The sequence below is a fragment of the Daphnia carinata genome, chromosome 3 (genome assembly GCF_022539665.2).
Source record: "Daphnia carinata strain CSIRO-1 chromosome 3, CSIRO_AGI_Dcar_HiC_V3, whole genome shotgun sequence".
Taxonomy (NCBI): domain Eukaryota; kingdom Metazoa; phylum Arthropoda; class Branchiopoda; order Diplostraca; family Daphniidae; genus Daphnia; species Daphnia carinata.
In genome coordinates, this window is record NC_081333.1 from 1,412,024 (window position 1) to 1,439,275 (window position 27,252).

The 27,252-nt window shown below is 39.8% G+C and overlaps 2 protein-coding genes across 2 annotated transcripts in view; both read right to left on the reverse strand.

The window, feature by feature from the left end:
* Window positions 1-5,338: 5,338 nt before the first annotated feature.
* Window positions 5,339-8,515, reverse strand: LOC130693611 (uncharacterized). The gene is made up of 6 exons (XM_057516788.2): window positions 8,381-8,515; window positions 8,236-8,294; window positions 7,303-7,455; window positions 7,077-7,158; window positions 5,570-6,988; window positions 5,339-5,495 (listed from the first exon to the last, which is right to left on the reverse strand). The coding sequence occupies exons 1-6, from the start codon at window positions 8,403-8,405 to the stop codon at window positions 5,386-5,388; spliced, it is 1,848 nt and encodes a 615-aa protein (XP_057372771.1). The 5' UTR covers window positions 8,406-8,515; the 3' UTR covers window positions 5,339-5,385.
* Window positions 8,516-12,628: 4,113 nt separating this feature from the next.
* LOC130693619 (neurotrimin-like) overlaps window positions 12,629-27,252 on the reverse strand; it is a 39,285-nt gene continuing 24,661 nt past the window's right edge. The window contains exons 2-13 of the mRNA XM_057516799.2: window positions 16,943-17,080; window positions 15,157-15,354; window positions 14,867-14,988; window positions 14,707-14,794; window positions 14,551-14,613; window positions 14,388-14,485; window positions 14,146-14,320; window positions 13,936-14,063; window positions 13,739-13,862; window positions 13,586-13,675; window positions 13,469-13,513; window positions 12,629-13,405 (exon numbers count right to left, since the gene is read on the reverse strand). Of these exons, the coding sequence (XP_057372782.1) occupies window positions 13,281-13,405; window positions 13,469-13,513; window positions 13,586-13,675; window positions 13,739-13,862; window positions 13,936-14,063; window positions 14,146-14,320; window positions 14,388-14,485; window positions 14,551-14,613; window positions 14,707-14,794; window positions 14,867-14,988; window positions 15,157-15,354; window positions 16,943-17,080 (1,394 nt within the window). The 3' untranslated portion in view covers window positions 12,629-13,280. The remainder of the gene's footprint in view (window positions 13,406-13,468; window positions 13,514-13,585; window positions 13,676-13,738; window positions 13,863-13,935; window positions 14,064-14,145; window positions 14,321-14,387; window positions 14,486-14,550; window positions 14,614-14,706; window positions 14,795-14,866; window positions 14,989-15,156; window positions 15,355-16,942; window positions 17,081-27,252) is intronic.

Consider the following 27,252-nt stretch of genomic DNA (forward strand, 5'->3'; position numbering starts at 1 on the left):
TTTGCTTTGGTGTTCACCCACAGAACGCACAACAACAACAACAAAAAAATAATACTGTGGCCGTGAATATAAGGGCCAAGCTAAACACAAGACGGCCATAGGGCTTGTCTCGTGTCACGACTTATAGGTGGACGATGGACCAAGGCGGATCAAAACATCTCCGCCTATTCGCCGTGGCCAAATGTTACGTACGAACGGCCAATGTTTTACCAGCTGGCTCTGTAATCATTCTTAAAAATATATATATATACCATTTCATTATTATGATATTCTTTCATATTTTTTTTTTAAACCATTTTTGCCTTTTGAAACGCTGCCAATCCGCTTTGCATTTCAAATTTACCTCTGACCCTTCTCTTTCCAGTTCCATGTCTCTGAAAAAAAAAAAAACTTGATAGGAGGCAAGTAAAGGAAAAAAAGCGAATATTCCTGAATGAATTCAGCATGACGGCATCTTGTAAACGCGGTTAAACGGTTGAGAGGGCCTCTATTTTGTGTGTATGAAATAATCGGAAGGAAAATGTTTTTGCGTTGGAAAAAAAATGGGGGAAAAAAAAGTGTATGCGTGAGAGGCGTGTTGACGAATGCAAAAATGTTTCAAGTGAGGCAACGGCGATCGATGTCTTTCAAAAACGGATAAAAAAAAAAGGGAAGCGTCATATACGTAAGATTCATCGAAGCTCAAAGCCTTGCATGTTGCAACTTCTCTTTTGTGTGTGTCTGTGTGTGTGTGTGTGGGGAGGTAGTTTTTTATGCCGCCCACCTATTTATACGATATCGATTGATGGCCATAACTCAACTTTCAAACGTTGTCCATCCACGTAAATCTAAGTACGTGAATCAAAAAATGTTTGAAATAGGGGCTGCGGAGACTATAACGTATCGCAAAAGGCAATTCTATCGCTAGTTTTGCGGCCAAGTGTTTTGATTATCATCCACTTGGAAATGTTTTTTTTTTTTAAACATCATACGTTTTCCTTGCACTATCGATAAGAATCAGTCACGGTAAAAAGCATGTTGGATTTATTTGAACAAAAACTGAACTTGAACTGAAAATGTAACGTCTTCAAAATAACAAACTCAATGGCCTTTTCTGTTGACCTTTGAATATGTTTGTTACACACCACATAAGAGGACCAAGTTTTTTTTTTTTTTTTTTTTTTTTTTTTGGACAAAGTTGGTGCTTTTTTTTTTTTTTTTGGTCACGATGGCTGGAAACTGCTGTTTATTCGAACAAACGGAAACTGTACAGGAATGCAGACTCAGCACAAAAGTCCGGACAGTCCATCCAAAGTCCCGAATAACGATCGTTCGCTGTGACTGTTTGGTACGTGACGAGCCTATTTTTTTTTTCCAAATCTTATCTTCCACAATATAAATAGCCAATTCCCATCACAATGCACGAGATTTACAACAACTAAAAGAGGCCAAAAATACAACTGAATTGCCAATTGTAAATTTTTTGAATTCAAATCTGATTCAACTTTGATTTGCTATCGAAATTCCTTTCGACCGTAGGGTCAACTTCGACGATGGAATTCAACCATATAGTGGCAATTAACTGCGTCGCTCTTCATTTCTTATTGCGTGACAGTGGCTCGTGTAAAGACGTCTTCAACAGGTAAAGACACAAACGGGCACAACAGCATCCAGCTACATAATAGTAACTTGAAACGCTTATAAAAGCGCCGGCTGCTGAATTTCGCAACAACAGCACAACGTCATCTATAATAAACTAGTTTCGAACGTGAAACACTACTTGGCACTTAAAACTGTGTGCGCACGGCAAGCCGGCTTAATGGAATAAGCCGGGCGTTCTTGCCCCCCCCCCCCCCCCCCGACAAGCGTTTCGGCATCGCTCTATTCTCACAGCAGTTTTCGCTTGCACTCCCGACGTACCTCACGCTATAGAGATATGACATCGGCTGCACTCACAGGATGCCTGTGCATATACTATAACATTGTTTATACACGTACAGTGTAGCAGCCACTTGGCTGGTAGATTTTTCAGCTGTCTTTGTGCGAATTAAAATTCACGTGGGAAAATAGGACACTGACGTTTCAATAGACGAGCTTGCTTGGCCTTCGTTGCATCATTGATAAAGCAAACTCCATTTTTTTGTTTATACATATTACAGGGGGGAAAAAAAGAAGGGCAGAACTGAAATTATTGTGAATTTCAGGTTTGGGGCTGGTTATTCAATAAAAATCATTTGTTCCTTCAAAGTAATAGACATACAGACTGTATACAAGAGGATTAGGTAACTTTGTTTTCTTGAAATGTATAATGTACGTCAAACTCCCGGGAATACACAGCCTTTTAGGGGACGGAAAAGTTGATTTGATTTTCGTGCAGGTGTAATTGAATCTGGTTTCGGGTCAAGGTTTGGTTATATATGTACCTATAGGCTTCAGTCCAAAATGAAAGAGAATTAAATAATGACGGTTGGAATATCAGATGGAAGGCGAACCAATGGGCATCGGTACGTAGGTAGAAAAACTCGGAATGTCATAGAAATAATCATAGGCTTCACAAGTCGAACAGGCCATGGAATCGAGTAATGGACGTGCAACGGGCCTAGCAGCAAAGCAAAAATTTTGTTTATTTGATAGAAGCAAAGGATTTTAAAACATTGCTGATGGGACATTTTCTTGGGTATAGTAAATTATCATTACGTTGAGGTTACGATGTTGGCAGCGAATAAAACATTTTTATATCCCCTTCTCCTCCAATTTTCTAGTTCTTGACTTTTCTAGGCAAAACGAGTTTTTAAAAAGACAAAGCTTTTATCATGTAGCGCAATTCTTGTTTTATTCTAAACGACGGACAGAGGTTGCCGGAGGTGATGGGACATCATATTTTTTTTTATACAGTCAACTGTGTAATGTCTCCGCAGAAAGTCCCCAAAATAAACTTATGGTTTTAGTGCAATGCAGCAATAACAACCGCATAAGATTATTGAAAAACCTTTGCTTTGTTTTGTTCTACCGTTTGAAAAATAGAAGCTTGATTTAAAATCCAGTTTTATTGCATGTTTTTTATCCACTCTACTTTAAAAGTAAATATTCAAATGCGTTGCGAAAGGAAAGAAATCAAATTGCGATGAAGTTTAAATCGCTATCCAAGCAGAAGGCAATCTCATTTTTGCCAACGCGATAGTAGACAGGGCAAAAAGAAATCTCTATCAAAACGTAACCATAAGTTATAGTTAGCCTTTGTTCATGTTTGACCGTGAACTAGGACACTTCCGCACGTGCTGCGGGAGTGGACCTCCGCCCATACATCGCAGGGTATAGTACATATTTGCAAATGAGTTTCGGCCATTAAGACCACAGCGTGTAGTCAAAACTCTCGTTTGGCTCGTCGAAATATAATCATGGAAAGAGCAAGTCACAGGTGCTGTTATCTGTGGCACACGCGTTCTCTTTAAAGAAAAAAAACAAGACGTCGGGTTTCAAATGATAAATAAAACAAGACATTCCAAAATCGAGTATTGCGACTAAAAGAAGCTACATGTCTTTGTCTCTCGTAGGCGTGATTGAAGTGCTTGCTATATCCTTTGGTACACGATAAGCCTTTCATAGCACGGTGCATAGCAGTGTTCTGCCATGAAAATCGATAGGAAGAAGGGTGGAAACACACACACAAAAAATTGGGTGAAACCAACGTAAAGGTAAATGTCATTTTGGGTTATTGCCTTGTCTGTATATATAAATATACTACATCAAAATCTGAACACGAGCACTGAGACTCGAGGCACGTATATACGGCTTATTCGTCGTTTGTCATAGTCAGTGTCACGCAGTCCGTGTATACAACATCCGGCATCCGTCTCCTCGAGGGGGCGTTTGAAATTTGGACACATTTTTTGTGCTTACGTATTTAAGAAGAAAAAAATATCTTAAGGCGCCACACGTGTAAGGTTGGAAGAAGATTTTAGTTTCACTTTTTTTGTGTGTGTGTGTTCTAATTATTTATTCAACAGGTAATTCAGCTCGTTTTTAATATATTCAACATAGCGCGTACCTTCTTTCGGGTTGTGTCACCCGATATAGGAGACAGCGGATAGAAACTCATATGCCAAACGGAGGAACCATTTCATACGTTAGTGTAGACGTGGTTTATTCGCCAAGCGTATTTTTTGATCGTGTCACGTGACACTGTTGGGATTATTATGCGCTAAATAATATAGATTGGATTTTCAAACTATAGCTTGAGCCATTTGTTTTAAACGATAGCGCTTGCTATAGAGCCAACTGATTATTAATAAGAAATCAGAAGGAGCATAGGATTCTTGGTATAGAATTCGAATTCTTCCTTAAGAACCGTAGCTGAGAATTAGAAACGGAAACATTCTCTCAGTCAATATCAGTTTGCCATAGCGATTCACGACATTTGTGGCAGGTTGAAAATGTGCGATCACAAAAGAGCTTCGTTGTGTATACGATCGCACCTTTATATTTCTCGTTCAAAGGTTACGCGATTTAATCGCTCGAGTGTGTCATACGTAAACGTTGCCTTGTGACGTTCACGCATCCTGTACGTAATTTCGGAAAGCCGCTTTTTTTTTCACGCTTCAGCTGTAAATATGTGGAATCGCTTTCGTTTTGCTGCATGCACGAGCTGATGTAATGGCCTTTATTTTGCGGTAGATGCGCATTGCACAGTCATCGAATGGAAACAAGTACGGCGTTTCATTTTCACTTGACGGAGGAATCGATATACAACTGTGACAAAAGTCCTCGCTTAATAGCTATATTTATATATACGTGCATATAAGAGACGTAAACATTGATAAGTCTACTTTCCCCACGTAAAATGTAAATCCATAAACCGACGTCAGTGGGTCACCTTCGGTCTTTAAATAGAGATTGCTTGTGAATACAGTAACATTAGTTTTGGGTGCGATTTTACTGTAGGACTGCAACAGTAGCAATGTTGTTCTAAATAATAGAAACAATGATTTTCGAGTTTGAATTTGAATATAACTAAAAATAAAAACTCCGGCTATAAAAACGAATCGATGTTCGCGATCCTCGTTCAATTTGGTGTCTAAATCGTGTAATTTTTTAGCATTTTTGAAAAAAAAAATTTTTGAAGTGAAAAAAAAAATCGTTATTTTTCTGTCGGGCTTATTTTTTTAAGCCCGACAATTAGATTAAAACTTTTTTTTTTATCTTGGAATGCGATTAAACTTAACTTATAATAGGCTAATTTGAACGTTGAGTCTGAATAAAATATTTTTGTTTTCCCGTGAAAATTCGTTTTCGAACGAAAACTGTATGTTGTTGTTTCGAGAAAATGTAACCAAAAAGAAGGAATAGTTATGTAATATATATATATCTATTATATTTATGTCATGTTCAATTGATTTTGAGGTTACATTATTGATTATTTACGATAAACTTGGTGATTTTGGTGCCGTTTCTCGGGATTTTTCGTCCATAAATGGCTGGGATGTTTGGCCGATCGGCTATCACCGGTTTTAGCTTTTCTGTAATTGGAAAACTCTCATTGATTACATCAATTTAAAGATTATTCAAACAATAAGCGCATGCCAAAAATTACCGTAGAGAGTTTTCTTTGCGTCGGAATTAGCAAGCAAAGATGATGCGACTGCGTCATCGCCTTTTATAGATGCAACTGTCGTCGATAATACCGACGTTGCGTCCGTATCGAGAGATGCAGTGGATTCGCTAATTGTTTCCGTAGTCGTTACCAATTGATTGCTGTTGCTAAAACCAGCACTGAGGTTATCACCCGCGCTGGAACTTTCAGCAAACGCCGATGCAAAAACTTGGATATTAAGAGGCACATCCGTTGTGATGGCGTTGTCTTCGGTTGTTTTTGTCCCGAAATCGAGCGGCTTAGAATCCGAGATGACGTTGAAAGTCAGACCCTCAATGACGGGAGGTTCTATGAAAGCTGGTGCCGTTGTTGTCTTTACTTCTGGCAGCGTTTGCACGTCGTCCGTGTCGAACGAAATTGTTGGAAAAGTCGTGGCTTCTAATCCAGTCACAAAGTTTGATTCGCTTAAATCCACAGCTGCGTTGGCGGTGTTGACTTTATTTATCGACGCCATGTCCTCTGTTGACTCTTCCGTCGCATTGCTGGCAACTTCGAGAAAATGAGCTGCTGGATCAGTGGTGGGACTAGTTAGCGGTGTAGTCGTCCTGTACTCATCGTCGAAATCCCTCTCCGACAGGGAATTTAACGTGACAACAACAGCTGAAGTTTGAACGTCCGCTAGATTAGGCTGGAACGTAGATAACTCGTCGTTCAATTGATCGCCGTTGGTCTGAACTGATTCGACTGCAGCGTCCGATGATTCTTCCAACTTTCCTCCGACTTTCACGAACGAATCCTCGTTCGGCAAAGTTAGAAACGTCGTGCCAGCGTGATTGTTTTCGCTGGCGAACGCTGCGTTCGTCGTCACCGGGATGATGGTCAGCTCTTCATCCACTCCCAATTGCAACTTTAAATGAGCACCGAATTCATCCTGGTTAAACGACTCGGTGGTTGTCGGAGTGGCCTCGGTAAATTCCAGCAGGACATCTGCGTTTGTAACAGGTGTTATGGAATCATCTTTATCGCGATTGATGATCTGATTTTGAAGCAAGACCGTGTCGAGGCCACCCATTCGATTAACGCCCGGGACTTTCGATCCGTATCTGTCTCCCGCGTTCACGAATTGCGTTGCGTACTGTTGATGGCTTACTACAGGGGACTGCCCGCTAGCGATCGTTGCCGTAACTGCTTGTTGGTTGCGGTTGTTCGTGCTGGCGATGGGTTCTGGTCTGGCGGGTGAGATAGTGGACGGGACGTCGTAACTTCGTATCGACGCTTCGGGATTGACAAATTCGTTCACGCTGTGCGGATGTACGTTGGCGTGTTCCCGGCCAGATAGTTGCGGCTGTCGGAATACTTCGTTAAGAACGTAGAGCGAAGGAGAGGCGGCGCAATCCACATTGTACCACCAGTCGCACACTGTTGCGATCCATCAACATTTAGAAACGACAAACACGTCACCACATTTTTGTATAATTCATTTTGTTCTTGTTTTGTTTTGTTTTACCGAAATGTTTTTGATTAAAGAGAGTCCCGTTTGGGCAGAGGAAGCTATCGTGGCGTCCGTCTATCTGACATAGGTGGAACACCTGTTCCAGGAAGATATATCAAATCTTTTGTACATCATTAATGTTCATCGAGGTTGGACGTAAGCCCCGAAAACTGAACTAATATTAATGATGCTAAACAAGGACGGGATTTGAAAAACGACGAACGAAATGCGTTGCATTTACCTGACAGAGTCCTTCCGTATCGGCAAAGTAGCCAGGATTACCCGGGTTGCATTTAAATGACGTCGGTGGAACAAGCGGGAAGGTCGGATAATCTGCGCTTCCGAGAAGTTTGCGTCCGATCCGAGTTGATTGTCTTTGGAACTCCCCTGGTGTCTTTACGGTCAACCAATCATTAAAGGGACACAGCAAAATGTATTATGCACTTGTGTTTGTTTCTCCGAAATGCGATGCATTTTGCAAGATTTGCGTACAATATAGAGGGAATCTAAATGTGGTCTGGACAAATAAATGTGTTCGAACGTCTCATAACACATTGATACAGATTGTTGTTGGTGTGACCACCACAATTCGATCGCTGTTGGTGGTCTTATTAATTTTTTTTTCGGGGGGTAGGCGATAGTGTTGTGTCCGTTTGCCACAGACTTGTCATTGCACGCTACAATGGCTTTTGACAGCCAAAGTTTTTCGTTCACAGCGCAGATACGCTATATGGTCGAACAGTTTTACGTTGTTCAATCAGTCAGTTCATATCACAAACAAAAGCTTTCTTTTTCAATTGTTCGAAAGATTGCGAATCTAGTACGAGGTTCTTTCTTTTTATTTTTGGTTAATTGATATTCACGTACTCCCCGTTTTCACTTACGTCGGTTATCCTGTGTTTCACATAATCAATACGTGTGCGATGTTTACGCACTCGAGCCCCATCAAACGAAAGTGGATGGTATTACTAAAGTCTACCGTCCAGCAAACTACGTTCTCTTTGAAAAATATAAGTAATACGAAAAAAATGAACTAGGCAACAAGCTGAATCGTTAGAAAAAGAAGTTTCACGCGCGAGCGAATGAACCACGGCATTCAAAATCGAAAACAACATCCCCAATTACGCAGGATCTTTAAATAGACATGATACAATAGGAACCATGAAGAGCTTACCTTATTGCTTTCTACGATAGCACAGTCCATCACGACCGAAAGGCTGAAGAGGAACACACCTGAATAAACGACGGAATTCAATCAAATATGAAAATTTGCGGGCGTCAAGACGATTCAGCTGTATAAAATAAAGACATTTGCTTACCTATGAAGAGGCTTGCAAAATGCATCTTTATTTAGATGTTTAATTTTAAACCAACTATTTTTAACTCGAATTGTGTTGCGGGACTGTTTACAGATTGGCACAAGGGTGGCGAACATGCACGAGACAGTGTCCGACTGGTCAGCGAGGAACTGTCTTATATAGAAGTCCCTTTCTCTGTCTCTCGCTTTCCTGCTCTCTTTCTCTTTCTTAGTTACGGTATGGACCCACAGGTTTTTTTTTTTTTTCACTTAGAGAGGTGTGGCCCTGAACGTGATGCATACCGTTACGCAGGCCGATGCTGAAGAGATCGCATTCATTGTCTATCCAAGAACAGCCTTGTCCTAAGCTTTTCGTTCATATTCACGGCAAAAGCGGGAAACAGATGACACGCATAACAGTCTAATGCCGAGCAATATTATTTAAATGAATGGCCAGGAAATGAATCGACAATTTGAACCGCATTTTCAAACTCTCTCTTTCGGTAGCACAAAAACGAAAAATAGCTTTCGCTGTCTGAGAAAAGACTCTTCATTTCTTTTCTGTCAGAGAGCCAATGTGCTACACTATTTCTAAGAACTTTCGGGACATGAGAGTTAAAAAGAATTTCCCATAAGTTCATCATAGAATGTCTGCCGAGGTGCGAATCGATGTTAAAGGTTTTCTCGAATTTTTACGCTCTTCTGTCTCGCCGTGATTTTTATTGAATCGACCCGCGTTCACGCACCACCGTGTTCAAATTTTCCATTCATCTTTTTTTGCCTACACAACTATATATATTGTTCCCAAAGTACATGTAATCACCTCAAGTATGCAATACATTGTCTTGATTTAAACTAATCGAGTAAATGATGCGTGAATTGATTGGCCGCTGATTTGCAATAGCTTCGATTTCGAAGAGAACAAAACAGCAGTACACCATTGTCAAATCGATTGGTGAGTTATGGATTCGATTGACGCCGAGTTGGTTGATTCACACACTTACTGTCCGATTCTTTTGCGGTCAAGATCGGCTTGTGGGTTATTACTTATTTTGACAGAGAAACGGTTAACCGCAGTCGGCGTCCGTTCTGGAGCCAACGAGAACAAAGGCCGCATTACATTTTCTTTCTTCTTTAAAAAATAAGAGGCAATGGATGTTCAAACATTTCAGGTGTGGCGCACGTCTGCGTGTGTGCTCATCTCAACGGGAAATTTATGCTGGTGTCGTGAAAGTTTCTCACGTGCTGAATGTCTGCTGACGCGCTTCTACTGAAAGGATTCTGCCCATCACATTAGCGCTGCGTTCAAAAAACGTGCCACATTATTGTGAACAAAAGTTGCTTGTTTACGTCAAATGAAACAGAAAGAATTTGAAAGAAAACACAGAAACAACGGCATTAGCACTAGACCGTTAAGTCTTACAGCGTTGCTAAGGCAACCCGATCGCGCTTTAGCTTGTTGTGTGTATGTAAGAGCATATACGCATTTGATGTTAAGATGCAAGCAAAAATCTTTGCGTAATTCATTCTGCGCATGTCTGGGCGTGAAACCAGGGACGGACAAGCATAGCGGGAAAATGTTTAAAAATGCGAAATGATTTGGGAAATTCGCATTTTTTTTTTTTTTTTTGAAATATGACACGGCCTTGGGAAAAATGAAACCATAACTAAAATTATTGAGACACTGCATCACAATCGAGCGGTCATGATATAAATTTCAATTCTGGTTTGGCTGTTATGCGTGAACGTATACTTTCAAACGAATATAAAGGCTGTCCATATTGTGTTGTCACCTTTATAGGTTAGTATAACATAAACATCGAGGTTGTTATTTGGCATGGCGAAAGTGCTATTTTCTTTGTTTAACTTTTGAGATTATCTTTAAGGGTAGTCTTCGTGAGCGATATCGAGGATACGTGTCTCCTTAGATGATGTCAATTCTAGAAATTCCTTGGCGAATCAGTTCAATATTCCAGGAAAAATTGATCTTTGCGCACTAGTGTCTCTGCATTGCGCATTTTGGCTGAATTTCTTTTGCCCAAATGCGATCGAAAATGTCTTGCTAACAAATTTTATACGTCTAACATTCCATTATAAGAATTTGCAAACAATTTATCACACCTGTTGAAAACTGTAGCGATATGCGCATGCCTAAAAGTGAAAAAAAAAGTTCAAGGACTTGAATCGTATTGTTCAGCGTCTGGCTGATTTTGCAGGATTCGAGTTCCTTTATGTCACCATTTAAATGAGGTTAATTATACGCTGGTTCCGCTCTGGCTTTTTGTTTAGCCGTCTTTTTACAAAGAGGTACGTGGCGTGCACTGGCCGCATTCGATTGTCCATGCGAAGGTGGTATTGCGCGTTAGTGAAAGTCCTGATCGTTCCACTCATTGATATAACGCCTTCAGATTGGTTACGTATGCGCGTTATATACGTGATCATTTGTCATATACACGTCTCGATCTTCATGCTTGGGAACTTACGCGTGCATAGCATCGAATTCTTTGCGGTTCTTTAAGCTGAATCATTTTGAAGTGACAAGTTTCAGTTGTTTTTTTTTTCACTCCTTCTGTGATCGGAACTGCCATCGATAAAATGTGAGGTACCAAAAAGAGTCACCGCAAAATTCCCATCGAGCTTGCTCATTCGGTTCGAACAACGTCTTGGCTTATTGACGAGCACTGGCCCAATTTTTCTTTTCTTGCTTGAATCTGAAAGGGGAAAGGGCCTTCTCGTGAGCTCTCATTATTCAAAGATTTATTGACGCGTTTTACCGGTGTCAAGTGGCAACCGAAACCCACTGAAAAATAGAACTTACATACAACGCGGTGAAACAGGACCCACTCATTTTCAGAAGAGAGTGGCATAATATTATTTAACTACAAGAACTATTTTTTTACGCGTTGATGAAATGCCGAAATGACCGTGTCGTTGTTTTTCCTTCCAGTTCAAAGTCTTCAGTGCGGAACTTGGACACAGAGAAACGGCATCAAAGAACCAAAACAATATTTTGAGGGTTTTGTTTTTTTCTTTCTTCTCAGTACACACAGAGGGAGAGAGAGATGCAAGATATGAAGGAGACCTTGGCTCATGAAAAATATAGACACATAATAATAATAGTCCATGTCTTTCTTTTGCCCTTTCTCTTGTTCATTATAGTCCAGTTGAGTGCGTTGTACATAAACAAGCAGTATAAAAAAAAACATAAGCAATATTTATTTATCGGCCTCTCTTCTTCGGGCGGCATGTCCAGTTCACGCTGTCGATTTGATTACCGTCGAATGTTCATTTTCGTGTCTCTTAATGAGGAGAGCAAATGAGCAGAAACTAGGTCATTTAGTCCAGCTGAGCTCGTCTTGTTGGCCAAGTTTTAATGGTCTACGTTCCTCTCCCTTTCGACTATTCCTTTTTTTTAACCAACAAATTTCACCAATTGATTTCTTTTCAAATGTCGGTGGTTACATCACCAAGGAAAAGATATGTGGTAATCATTCGGCTAACTCGTCTGCCCGGTGCATGAATAAAAAGCGATTGGCCATTTGTTTGGACGAGTGGTGGATCGAAAACGATACCTGCCTTACATTTCTTTTAATTTTTTTATTTCTTCGTTTAAGGCCAATATTGTTTGAGTGTCTTATCTCGAACAGGTTGTGCAAAGACGCGATGCTAGAAATTCGGACATCGTTTAGAGTTTCACGAAATAATCGGTCACGTTTTCGGTTATAGTTGCGAACGTGATACGATCCTATTTTTATTATTAGATGAGAATATAAAAGCTTCTAATGAGCAATTCATTTGGAAACATAACAACAAATGAAAGTTGCGAAAATCTCGCATTCTTCCGTTAACTGGAACGAAAATCGAGATGATTGCTGTTTTCTATAGAGCATCACACAATCAGAAATAGAAAATAGCGACGTTAACGTTAAGATATAATGGAGGCTGTATTTCCACGTCGCTTTCTAAGCGGTGTGTTCAGCTATACGTATCACATAACGCCTCTGCCCTTTTTTTTTTAGTTTAGCCAAAAAGCAAAACATCTGGTTTATGTGTACATATTTAATGAGTTCATCTGATCAACGTGAAGGTGAAACTTCACCCATCCGGTCAATATATTTTGCTGTTTTATTGCGTAAAAGAGTTTTGTGGTTCCAGATAATAGCCAACATCCTTGTGCATAGAATCGTATGCGGAACGAGGCAATGTCAGAAACTGGTTAAGTTACACCCGAGAAGCAAAAGAGACTTTAAAAGAAAAGAAAAATGGAAAGTCTCGGACAAATTTTTCGTATATTATTCTCGTCAGTGTGTATGTGTGTGTGGGTGTGTGTGTTTAGGCATGAGGATAAAAGCAAAAAAAGGCTATAAAGACTCACGAAGGGTTAATAGTATAAAGAGATACACGACAGTTTTTTTTTTTTTGAAAGAATGACATTTTCGCAATCAACATAAAATGAAAGAAAAAAACAGTGAAGAATATGAGACAAATAATATATATATATAATGACAGCTAGACAGTCTATGCAAATATATATCGGATACGAGAGTATAGTTTAGTTATATCGAGTACATTTTATATGGACGCCGAGAAGTGTATAGGTATATACGGTGTACGTATACATCATTTATTGTATGTATACTGTATATACCGTAATAAAGGACTTCGGTTGATAGCTGATGCTATGCGCTTTTCTTGTTGGCTCATATAGATTCATATTTTTGAGGAATTCATTTTTTAAATATTTTTTAAAGTTAAAAAAAAAAAATAAGAGAGGGGAGGATTTACTAAAACTCGTGAGACACGCACACTTTCACACAATTCCACGACGAGACGAAAAGGAAAAAAAAAGATAATTTTTTTTTGTGTTTGTTTAAAAAATATTGGGGAGGACAAAATACATCAATGAATCCCGATGCGATAATTTAAACGGACGTGAAGGCCTTTGTAGCCGATACCGCCAGCAAGGCTAAGATCAAGCATTGCAATTCCGCCATCGTTTTGCTGTAAAGTTGTCTGTTGCCATTGCTCATTAACCCAGTGTCGATTCCTACATTTAACGTACACGTCATCATTCAAATTTCTTCGTTTAAATTTAATATTTCAAACATACCTCCAACGTCTTTGATTTCCAGGTTTTTCGCATTTGGCACAGACTCTGCAATGGCACAAAAGTAACAAGTTAAAATCAAAGGTATTTGGACATTTATCTGAATGAACTTTGATTTACCAAGACCAAGTGTGTGGAATTGGAAAGCTTCGCTAGATTCAGAAGTGCCATAACGATTCCTGGCCGTCACTGTGGCTTCGTAGATGGATCCTGACATTTGATGTTAAGAACAAATGAGTTACGTATTATAACGTAATGAGCATTAAATGTAACCTGGATCGAGTTGGAGGAACATGTAAGATTGCTTATGATGTTGGTGACGTCCGCTAGAACTGCCTTGATTCATCGGGATGATCATCGATTTCCAGACGCGATTGAGATCGTCCGTTTCGTTAAACTAATGAAGATAATTATGAGCATGTCATTGTTCATTATTCAAGGTTACAACAATCGATGCTTGTGAGACTTACAAACAACTTCCTGAACATGAGTTTGTACTCTTCAATCGGTGCATAACTGTCGATTTTCCACGTTAGATTGAACGAATCAACCGAGTTACCCATCGGTTCGCTTTTGAATATCGCTCTGCTAGGGCGACCTGAATTCACGATAGCAACAAAGAAATTATGATAAACAACGTGGTTTGATCAAAAGTATAATAAACTGAATAATATACGTACCAGATAGTTCAATGTTCTGAGAAGATCTTCCGAGCAAGTTATCAGCCGTGCAAGAATAAAGTCCGAAATCCGATTCCTCCACATTGCGCAAGATCAGTGTGTGTTTGTTATTGGAAGATTCTAGGATGCGCGTGTCAGACGGAACGATGACTCGCTCCTCACGATACCAAAGAACCTATACACAATAAGTGGACCGTTATATTGGACATCATTCGAATTTTCTATTGAAAGTGAAAACGTACAGTGGCCCCAGGTTCTGCGTGAACGATGCAGGTTAGATAGGCCTCCTGGTGCACTCCGGTGTGAATCCAGCTTCGTTCGATTTCAATTTCCGGCGGATCTAAACATTGAAAAATAACAAGATGACACATAAGAAAAAAAGGAATATTGTTTTGCAAAACTTACACAAAACTTTAACGTCGATGGTTGCCGTGGCAGGTTCACTTACGCCGTTGTCAGCCGAACATTCTATTTATTATTACAAAAAAAAAAAATAAATAAAATTTCATAGAAAATGATGTGATGGCCAAGACAACGCGCAATATTTCTATTCGAAAGTACCATAGAGACCGACGTCTGGACGACCGACCGCTTGAAAACTGAGCACCGATCCTTGAAATTTGTCATCGCCATTTTGGAAATAAAATCCCTGTGTAATCGATGCAGTTATAGATTCATTGTTTGTCTATGTTTTTGGTTATTGATAGTATGTTAGTCTTACGGGTTTGCTCCATCGGATGGAAGGAGGAGGATTGCCTTCACCAATGCACCTCAGAGTAACTGGATCTCCTTTACGAGCTTGAATGCGACCCTCTTCTGGAAATCGACGTACTTTGGCCGGTTCTACAAACGACAAGAATTAATGAATAATAATTCGTTTTTAATGTCCTTTTAAATTCTATTCGGCTGAAACTTCTATTTTTAATGCTAACTCGTTTAGACCAAGTGCCAAAGTGAAATTAAATGAAGCAAAATGTCATTTGAATGTAAGGTGGATGCGTTTGAGCTCACCGAGGACGTTGAGAGCTATGTTGATGTGAGATGGCACGTCAGTGTTAATCTCACAAGTGTAATTGCCCGAATCTTTGCTTGAAACTTTATTAATGTCGAGGGATGTTCCAACTATGTTGAGACGATTGTCACGGATCACCTTCGTGCTACCGGCAGAGATAAGCACCGATTCTTTCTTCCACACGACCATAAAAGTACCTGAAAAACACGAAGGTTGTTCACATAGAAATAGCTCTTTGATATACTAACTGAAATGTTATCAAACGTAAAATTTAACTTCGAATAGTAGCGAAATACCCAGTCTAATAAAAAGATGTTCTGTGGAGGTTTTCAACGCGAACGACAGTTGCGGAAATGCAAATTTTATTCGTGAGTTGTTCGTGAAACTTTACATCTTTCTGTTAGATGGCGTGGGATTCTCCTTATAAAGAAAAGCTGTTTTGCTTTTTGAATCCACATCGAGGGCATAGAACTCGGGTGCGTAACACGAAACTAGGGAACCCTCGTTAAAAGTTTTAAGCCTGATAAAATATTAAGCCCGACTTTTACTATTTTATTTTTCTTTCAAAAGAATAGATATTGTTATTTAAAAAAAAAACACGTGATTTAGGTACAAAATTTAATGAGGATGTCGAAAATCTAATTCTTTTTGGGTTTGGGACGTATAGTTTATGAGTTATTCGAATCCAAAGTGGACTGAGTTTATAAGCCTCTTTGATTTTGTTTCATTCAAAAACCGCATAGTTGATGGTGAAACTATTATTTTATTCGGATTCAGCGTTCAATTCTGGTTTTTACAAACAATGTTTCAAACAATTTGTTCAAACCCAAGTTTTTGCAGAAAAAGTCGGGCTTAAAAAGTCAGGCTTAAAAAGTCGGGCTTAAATTTTGGTACTTTTTTTTTTGAAAAAATCTAAATACATCGAATTATGCATGTTTTCGGTGCAAAATTAAAACGAGGATTACGAAAAACGACATCGTTTACCTGTGGGACCAATAGTTTTTTGGTTATCTTATGTCAAAGCGGTTGCCCTGAATCTACCGATGGTCCCATTTAACAAATAACAGAGTTGCATAAATTAAGGTGAAAACTCAACACACCGGCTTAGTCGGTGTTTTTAAAAATAATGATAGACTTCATCGAATTCCAAGTCAACATTTTCAGTCCTACTTTAGCTGGGCTTATACTTCCTTTTTATTTTGGTAGGGAGAGGGGGGGGGCGGATGAACGGGGAGTAACTCTGTAGCGTAATTATAAAGTCCTAAAGAGAAGCTTCCAACTAAACTTGCCGTCCAATTAGCTCTTATGTAAGTCGCATTTGATCTTCGATTGATATATACATGACCGTTGGCTTGGCAAAAACTTTCGTATAGTAAAGAGCCAATTAAAAATTCTATACGCTGACGTACGATGGCCTCATCGTATGTTTGATCCCGGATATTATTCGCACTTAATTCCATGAAATCATTTGAGATCCCGAGCAGTCATGATATCCTGTAAAATAATCACGTTTTCAAAATCAGCCACTTAAAGCTGGTAATTAATAAGACGTAAAACGTGAAGAGCACTAGACAATGCTTCCGTTCTCACTTAAACATCGAAATGTCGTGAATGTTTTACGTCGTGAAAAAACAAAAGGACCACGTCTTTACGGCCATTCCTGTTGCTTAAATTAGATTGCGAAGTGCAACACATTGTCTTTGTCGCGTTAAAAAGGATACCACGTTGAGTACATCGTTGTCGAATATAAAATCGAGCTCTTTTGATGTGCTGATTAAAGCTTACCGAGATTTTGAACTTCGCATGGTAAACGGACGGTCTCGCCAATTTTTATGTTGACAGTCTGACTGGGACTGCTAAACTGTGGGTTGATGGTGTAAGCTCCAGATGTTGGCAACTCAACAGCAGGATTTCCACAGGCACCTAAACAAAACGAAACGAAAAATACGATGAAATAAACATACAAGAAAAAGCTCAAGTTTCCAAACAAGTTTTGATTTCATTTGATTGTCATGGCCCCCCTTTATTTCTCGCTGTTTCTTTGGCCAGAACAAAACATCTTGTACAAGTTTTGCGCTTCTGTACATTTTTGGAAAGTGGAAGAAGAAAGGTGTTCCTGACTTTGTTGCCCAGGTAAAGGTGTTGCCATCGTCAACAGAAGTCATCTCGTCCGCTTTTGAAATTGTTTTCTATTTTCACTCTCTCGATAGCATATTTGTAGCTTTCAGTTATACAACTCGCAATTCCCAAAATGCCCGTGAATGAGTGCCTAATTCAAATTGAATTGAAATTTTTCCTATTGACTTGCCCCGTAAAGTTGAATATAAGCCTCTCGGGTCATCTGTTTGGGGATATCACCAATTCTATCAATGTCATCATTCAGATTTGTTTTGCTTCACAAGATCACATTGGCTTCGCATGTCAAAGTAATTACTTTTGTCCGACCACGGAGTCAAATTACAGTCACATCTTATCGCAACATCTCCTCCCATTTTTCACGTTCAGCTTTTTTTTTTGATTCGCCTGGCCAATTCGTTCCATCAAACAGACGCTCGCGTTGCTGAGCAAAATTACACGATCTATCAAAACAGCCCTTTTTTTTGGCGTCTAATCTCATTGGCGAATCCCGGCTTCGTATATTTGAAGAAACATCACGACCACGAACGTATACAGCGGGAGCGTCAGCACGGGTTAGCGCAACTAGCGTGAAAAAGCAAAATAACCAGCGCGTTATCTTTGCATTTTCCGTTGAGATGCTTGTCGCTAGAAAGTTGAACGTTGTGATCGTGAAGCTGGCTGATGTCATTAGACTGGATAGGTAATTACTAACCGAACCAATCTCAATCGTCTGCTTTGATATTTGTGTGTGCGTACATACGTGAGCGTGCTTACAGCCGAGCCCCCATTCGTGATGCGTCTGCCCTCTTTTCGCAATACCGTCGGGAGGCGTCGTCGACGTCCAGCTGTTAGGAATCGCCATTTGCCGTGTCATTTTCTCTCTCTCCCTCTCTCGTCCTTGTTATCTTTATGCTGCTATATATATATATATATATATACGTGTGTATACCGAGACACGAAACTCAATCAGAGTTATACACGTAGATGTATGAGGATAACTAACTCTATACGCCCTCCTTTTATTACGAGTATTCTCTCATGTGTTATAGCAAAACGTTCCGCTTGTTTTTTTAAACTCCTAATGTCCTTAATGTGCACCCGTTCCGGGCTTATGGAACAGTTGTTACCCCGCCGACGGTGTAGGACGTTTCGATGTTTTGCAGACGCATCGCTTTGTCTCGTTCGTTTTTAATTGCATGTCTTCTATACTTGTGCGGATGACAGGCCTAATGTAATCTCAACTATGGGTCAACTTTGTTTGTTTTTTTCTTTTCTTTTTGTTTCGTTTATGTTTGAATTTTGTTTGATATTATGATGATAATTTTGGGCGTTTGGTGAATACAAATTTGGGGCAGCTCTGAAGTTCGGGCACAAGAACAAACGCTAATTGATCCATATCTTTAATGGTAACAAGATTCAATTTGGAGTTGAGTTATAACTCCATGTTTGAGTATTGATCCGATGGTTCGACCTATAGAGTGGTATCTAATAGACGCTGCTTTCACTTGCAAACTGCATTAGACATGTACAATTGGTCGTTGCTGGACGACTGCGTTGCAAAGTTTAATCATTGAAAAAGAAAAGTGAAAGTGTCAGCGGTTAGCACTTGGATAATTGCGACATGACTAATCTGTAGACTAGTTTTCCCTTTATTTTATTCATGGAACGAAAACCATTTGATGATTAACCGATCAATTAAAATGGTGTCGTCCAATTTCATTTGCCATATAGATTAATGAAGAGCAAAACCATTTGGAAATTAAAGGCAGGTATTCATTCAACTTTAAGTATCAACGTTCGTTGTGACGCAAAATGTTTTCACACGTTCATAACATTTTGTTTGATAATGTTAGGTAGACTATACATGCCACTTAAACCGCGATTTCATTCATGACATTGTGTTACGAAAGGCGCATTTTTCTTTCCCCATTGCGTCACGATCATCGTGGCTTATCGCGTTTCAATAAAGAAAAAAAAGGAAGATTTAAAAACGACTATCCAACATCGTCCGCATAATAAAGTACACTTTTAAATAGTCCCGGGTCCCTCCCGCACTTGAATAAAAAGAAAAAAAAGGCGCTTCAGAATGAAAAAAAAAAAACCGATGAATAAGGACGGGGGCCAAGAAATTTATAAAAACGAATTTCAAAAAAGAAGTACAGATCGAAAAAGCAGCGATTGTTCGAGTGTTTCTTACATCTTTTTTTCTTTCCCTTCTTTCACGTTTCTTTATTTAGGCGCATGTCAATGATGAACGTTAGCTAATAACTGTCGATCCACCCCCCCTCTCCATTTTTCATTGTCACCTTCTCAAAACAATCGATTGTCGTTTACAAAGATGTGCGTGACATTTTCAAGTTCGATTGCGTCTCCATTTCCTACCGTCGTGTTTTGGCCATCTCTTTTAAAAAGAACTCGTGCCATTTTGAAGGCGAATTAGAACTCCCGCCCCCCCCCCACCCAATCAAAATCGAACGGTAAAACAGATTTGTCGATCGAAATGGCACGATCGCTGAACGATTCTCCTTTCATCTCTCTTAAATATTTAGATTTTTTTTTTTAAAGTCGGAGGGATCGTGTGGCGAATTTCACTGCCAAATCAACTACGGTTGTATATGGAGCGTGCCAATAATATTTATCACGCTTCGATTCGTTGTCAATCTTCGGTGTTTATTGATCCTGACAGTGTCTCCATCTTTTTGATTTTAAAGAAGCCGAGGGGGAGAAATATTCAAAACAGGGGTCGATGTTGAAACGTTGGGGAAAGAGGAGCTGAAAATAAAGCAATAAGCATCCGCTCTGTGATGTCGTTGCTACTGGAATAACATTGGCCTTCGGGATAGCACATCAGACAGAGAGATGGAAGAGATTTTGATTGGCCCTTTTCCTGTCCGACCCCGAGGCAGCGAAATATATTTGCCTAAAATGTTTGCATCTATACGAAATAGAGTTTGCGTGAACATAGTATATCTATCATATACTCATATGCATATACTCATGTTATGGCTATCCCAGTTTTTGTGGTTGTCTTGTTGACTCTGCCCTTTCGGCTACATCGCTAGAGGGACATGCGACAGCGATCCATTGTTTCCACCTTTTTGTCTTTCAGTTTGATTCGATTTTCTTTTTGAAGTTGACAAGAAGCAAATGGTCTCCATCTGTTTTCGTCAGAACTTAGCTATTGCGATTCCGCGAATTGGCAAGCTCTTAACTTGGGACGACAGTCGGCTCAGATGAAAAGATTAAATATTAAAGAAAAAGGAAAGAATCATCATCATCTATGTTTCCAAGAAAACAGACCGTCTCTCATTTTTAGCCCTTTAACAAGAAACTATGTCGCTTCAAATAGGGGGGGAGGGTAGACCGTGGAGGCATATGTTTTTCATTGTCACTCTGTACCAATTTTTCGGGAAAAACAAAAACTGTTAACCCTCACGATAAACGCTCGTAAAAATCAATTGTTATTGTTGGATTGTTCTGTCAGTTCGCCTCGTTTTGTCTGTTGACGTCAAAACTGACGTCTACACGAATGAAATAGATAAGAGAAAACAAACAGTTGAATGGCGATCCCATTTCCATTGTCATCAAACTGTTGATTGTTACGCTATGCATAATAGATGTTATAAGAAGGAGGCCACACTTTTCGATGTCGACGCCTTTTGAATCAAGAGAATAACAAAATTTTTCTGATGGACGCAAAATGCAAGGGATCAAGCATTTCTCTTTAAAAAAAATAAAAGTGATGCCTCTCCGTCTTTTGTTTGTTATTCACCCCACTGTGTTTGTTTATTCGTCCGTGTGACGTGAACGCGTCATTTACAAAGGAGATATAATGCCCCTCTTCAACTCCCTCAGCTGCTGTCTTTTCTTCGTTCATGCTCCCCTTCTCTTCACTTGTTTTACGTTTCTCGACCTGTCACCTGTCATCACTTTGTACGTCCACATCAAAAACGAGATTCAGTTTGTCCTCGCAATTCGCGTTCCCCACTTTATTCCCGACAGTCCCCCCCCCTCTTATTTTTTGTGCATTTTATTTGTCTTTGTCTGTTAACCCTCGGCCAATCAATACAGACGAGGGCAGCACAACCTGTACACATCCTTCTCCAGTTCTACATGTTTTAATGAATTTGTTGTGAAAAACAAAAGGTCACCACGTCAATTCGATTTTTCATCGACGCTTTGACTGCAGATTTCACAACCGGAACTTGATCAAACGCGCATTTTTGATTCTCGATTTTCAGAATCAACTCGAATTGAGTTTGTTATTCCCCCCCACTGTAGAATGGAAGCTCTTAACACTTAAGTGAGTATTCCTGCTGAATTTTCAATGTCCTTTTTTTGCTTTAGTTTTCTTCTGCGCACTTGAATGTCGCCCAATCTGACAAGCCAACTCTGAAAGTTTCTTTACGTAGGTTGAAAGGGAAGACATTGCCATTCAACTAATGGATAACTTGCTACACGTGCCGTATGCGTTTTGCCTTTTCAAGTTGTTTTCCTTTTTTTGTTTTCAAAGGCACCTGATGGCCAAGAAAACGTTCACTTAAACGACGTGTGACTTTAGAAACTAACGCCATATGTTTGCGAAACGACTCCTGCATACATAAATGTATATAAATACATATACGGTATATATTTTCACCCACACACACACACCGATATAATCATATTGACCGGTGAAATGCCAGCGGACCGGATTTCGCTTCATTTCCTGTTTGGCAAAAGCCCGCTGCGGGCCGTGTTACATATATCGGATATAAATATAAGGACCAGCAAGCGGGAGAACCCCTCATTGCTTTGTATAATAAGAATGTTTTTAAGCCGTTCATTATACGCTACGAAAATTTAATAAGCTACGCTTCAAGCTCTTATGCGTAGGATTTACTGAATAAAGAAAAAAAAGAAGATGATGACGTGCGCCCAACGTGTTGCTACCAGAAACCGCAGAAAAGATAAAAATTCAACAGGGAAAAACATGTAACAGAAAATGGTGTGGCCATGTCCTCGTCACTTAATGTTTACGGAGTCTTATAAACAGAGAGAGGAGGGGGGGGGGGGTACGCTAAAAAGCGGAAGTCTTGAAGACAGCGTATAAGAAAAGAAGAGGCCTCGTATATATTTGAACAAGGAATATTCCAGCTGGGCCTGCAACGGTTGTAAAAACATGCCAGCCTCAAGGGTGGGCAAGGAGGAGGAACTGTTGCTTTGCATTGTATAAACACATAAGGAAAAAAAAAAAAAAAAAGAAAGAAGCGGAGGGATTGTTTGAATTCAAACACGCCGACGAAATAACGACTCTTTTAAATATTCCTTCTTGTGACAGAATGACGTCGGTGACGCCACGAACAAACTTTCTTTTTTTTTTTTTTGAATTATAATTAGATTTTTTTTTTTATCATTATTTTCTTTCTTTGAATTTCTAAAGGTTTAAAAGAATAGAGGACGCGAGATTGATTCCCGGCCGTCAGATTTTTTTTTTTCTCTTTGTCTTTCACGACAGCGTCTGTGTACAAAGACACGGAGAAGGGGGGGGGGACTGTTCTGTTTGAAAGCTATATCATAACCGAGCAACAGTTTCCAGAGTTTTTCTTTTTCCTTTTTTTTTGCCGTTAAACTTGAGAAGTTGAAGAAGCAGAAACGTATGCGTTGTTTTGTCCGCCTACCAAGAACCTGTCCTTCCTTACCAACTGAACAGAGAGTCACATGCCTTTTGTTTATTGACCATCTAGAGCATCTGCTTTGAAACGCGACGAAGATCCCGCTGTGTGCAACTGAGAAAGCAAAGGACACACAAAGATGACAGAAAGCAATAAACATCGATAGATTTCTTCGGCGTGTCAAACAAAAAACGTCAATCTGCTCGGCATTCAGCGTGGGTTTCTTTTGCTCAAATAAAGACGCTTCTCGATAGATGAAGTAAGGCGCTGTAGAGGACAGGTGGGAGTTACTCGTCGAGCTAGAAATCAATGCGTTTTCGAGAGCAGAATGCTGTGGGGCAAAGTAGGAAAGCTGATTGAAACGCAGTTGAAGCAACTTGTTCGCATAATAGGCCGTGATCTTGTGATTTTCGGCTGAAAATAGATAGATGATGGAGCTCGTTGGCCCCGTTTCCCTATTCACAATGCTCGTTGTCTTGGGAACAGGTCGATAGTGAAAAGAAAATCTACAGCATCACGTCTATCCAACGTTGAGCTCGTTAGTTTCCTTGGCTTTTTTTTTTTTTTTCTATTCAGACGCTCAACTATTTTTTAAAACATCAATAATAGACGCTTATTTATTTCGGTATTACACAACAGCGGTGCTCATGTGGTCGCTTGTGTATATCGTCTGATTGTTTGGCAGCTGATTGCCCTGTGACGCGCATCAATCGAGCCATAATGTCACGTAAGATTTGAACACGTCAAAACACCTTTTCATGCATTGACAGACTGGAAACAAATTGCATAGCTATACGAGTGAGTTTGATGCAAATAGGCAATCGTGAAGGTATGCAATTTTCATGGGACTTATGACCAGAGAGCTCATCGATTTCTCTAATCGCTATAAAGTGCGGCCTCATCTATTTGAATTGCTGTTATTAAGAATGCAACACATCAGCTAGTTGTATCCTATTCCCATACGATGCACTGCACATGCAAAGTGATGAGAAAAACAAGCCCATTAATCACTTAATAAATAATCGAGGCTTTTAACGAACGTATGTATATATATCAGCCCCACTCTATAGCTACTACATAGTTTCCCCTTTTCATTTGTCACTTTGCTTTCGCCTCTGCCTAAAATGCATTTCGGTAGGTATCCAGCAGGTGCTTCTCTTATGTTTACTGTCGGCCATATAGGAGGAAGTTTAATGCTATATAACTCTCTATATATATACCTGTCGACTTCCTGTTTTTTTTTTCGAGACACGCGACAGCACTCTCTCTCTCTCTCTTTTTTACGTACTACGTCCAGGACATGTATATGTGCGTTTTTATTCTACTGGGAGTGTGAAGCACTTTGTGAAAGTGGCATCTATATGCCCTTGGCTGATGTGTCGTATACACAAGGCCAATCGACAGGTGCCCAACTGTACGATTTTTGGAACAAAAAAATCGCATATAATTATATTTACTGTCGCAAAATGTCAGGAGCTAAAAGCCTTTGACGTTGTAGACATGGGCCAAAAAGGTCAAACATCCAAGTCGATTTGAATTTCGAGGACGTTTTGATTGCGTATGTTCATCAGAAAGGGCATTTCGGATGTATAATTTGAAATGCATCAACTAATTCAAAGGGCTGGTGATATCTATTCGCTTCACAACGTAGGCCGTGCAAAAAGGGGGTAAATATATTCAAATGAAATAACGCGACGGGCTTTTCGCCATCGATGGAAATCGTGTGCGCAATTCAAGCCCCTGCACGTCTGTCTATAATACACGTATATAGTTAAAATTGCATACGCTATTCACGTACACGAGCGCCATTGATATTAATACGTCTGCAGTGTGCACCTTATCCGTGTTCGCGTAATGCGAAGAGAAAAACGAGAAAGCCAGTGAATAAGCAAAGGCGATCGCGGGTGACACCTGACGACAGGAATAACTGGCCAACTTACGTCGGTGATTTGAATAAACTGGACTTTATAGATTTCCCGTCTATTTATATAGGTTGAAACATAAATACGAGGTGACGTCAATCGCGAAACGACAGCACCAACATCAGTGAAATGTCTGAAATAAATCAACTGAATGCCCTGCGTTGAATTGAGAAATGGGGCCGGGAGAGTTGGCTACGATCTTTTTTTTTTATAAATCGGGATTTAAATAAATAAAAAAAAAAATAGGAAAAATAGAAGAGGTGAATCAAGTAGCGGAGGGTTAAAAATCAAGAAGGGTGAAAAACTATGGAACCGACCGCTGGATTTCAATTATTCAAAGCAGACCATCTGCCGCGTTTATGAAAATGCCTATAACCCTTGAGGGCGCTCTTCAGGGCGAATCAACAGTGTGTCAACTGTTCACCCCTAGTCGAAGACTCTCCCCTTCCCGAAAAATAGGGTGTGACACACACAAAAAAGAAGGCGGCCGTATAGATTGGCGTCGTGCTGGGTGATTTATCAGCGTCGGGGTACATAGAAAACTCGATACACGTCTGTGTGTATAAGAGTTGATTCTATACGATAGGGAACCGTATATATATATACAATTGTATTGGATTCAGTGGCTTTTTTTTTGGGGGGGGGGAGGGAAATATCCCAGACTGGGCAACCGTATTCTGACAGACTGCGGGTTAATCAAAACACCAGGGGATCTCGAGGGACGTTGCGAGACTCGATCCTGCCAACAAGAAATGTTCTTTTATTTATATCTATATATTTATACTGTTGATATCGTGATGGATAGTTAGCCCTTAGTCTATAGTTTTGCAAATGCAGTTTGGATTTTGGGATGTTAGTGTGACGTTTGCAGTTGTAATAAAACAGCGCTCCAAATAAAGACAAAGATAATAAAAGTTAAAATTAGAAAACTGAATTGATAAGAAAAGATACATTCACAGGAACTCGGAACGTGCATCTTCGTGAACGTTCATCGTGCACCTGACGCGAAACGTCGACATTACAGATCATGGTTGAAAATTCAAGTGATGTAAAAAAAAAAAAAAAAGAGTTAATGCATTTGGAGAACAATCCATATTCTATAAGGTTGATAGGAAACTTGATTATCGGGCTAAACTTTCGCATTTTCGTGTACCACAAAACGAAAGGGAACTTTCAAATGGCGGACGTTTTCGTCCCTTTTTAATGGACGACCTAAGCAGACACGTCGGATTCCGTTCGTTTTTTGGCGGGTATATAAAGAGGGAAACGATGTTGTTTGCAGTAAAACGTATAGCAAAGTTCACTTGCAATTGAATAATAACATCTGCCCGACAGGCTGAAGCTCGTTTTGCAGATAGAGGATTGTTTCACACAACAAATCAAATAGTAAAAGGGGAAAAAGAAATGCGAACCTATCACAAATTTTTAAAAAAGGGACCTCCTCGTGAGCCATTCGGGAGTCGTGACCGTTTTGCAAGGCGGTCTGCTCCAATCAAGTCGGCAAATGGACTGCGCGTTACAAGTGAAAGAAAACCATCGTTTGCCATTTCTCACGTCTCTTCTTTAGAAAAAAGAAAGGGTCATATATTATTTAGGTTGTCGACGTTAATTGCTGTCGGACTAGAGGGAATACAGCGTGTCATAAATTATTATGTTTTTTTTTTCAAATGAAAATTCGATCATTTGTTTCGATAAGGTTGTCGTGTTCCTCAAACGATCGTCCACAAACCCCTTTGCGCTTGATAATCAGGATACGATGCAGTCTGTTGGGTTTACTATAGAAACAACAAACTGGATGGGTTGTGGTGTAATAGAGGAGACCTCTCGTGTCGTAATCACGATGACGTGCGAGGCCGATAAACATCTGTGCATTGTAAATTCGCTACGTCATGATTGTTGCTCGCCACAGATTTTATACACGATTCAATCGAAAAAAAAATATATATACAATAAGGGTGTAATCAGGATTAGCATCAGTTGTTGGACGTGTCACGATGGTGAAGATTACATCCAATTCATCGCGATGGCCCCTTTTTTCCCCCAATTTCTATTGTGCATCACTGCAATCATGATTTTTTACATATTGGGGCGTACAGAGAAGCGAAGATATAACAGCCGCATGTTTTCTCATCACATGTTCCAAGACGTTGCATTTAAACATTTTGATTATACACGGAAACGCAATGGAAAGGCATGTGCGTATCACATGCACAACATCTGCAAAGTGAATCAATGATAGAAATACGTAAGCCATAGCAACTTTTGTTTGTCGTACAAGTCTATGAAATGGGCCTTTGATTTTCAAAGTGCAGCACGTGTGTTATATTGGGACAAACTTTCTGCCCGTCGGAGTCTTAATAAGCCCAACATCCTGGGATATATCTAATCGATGGGTCGTCCT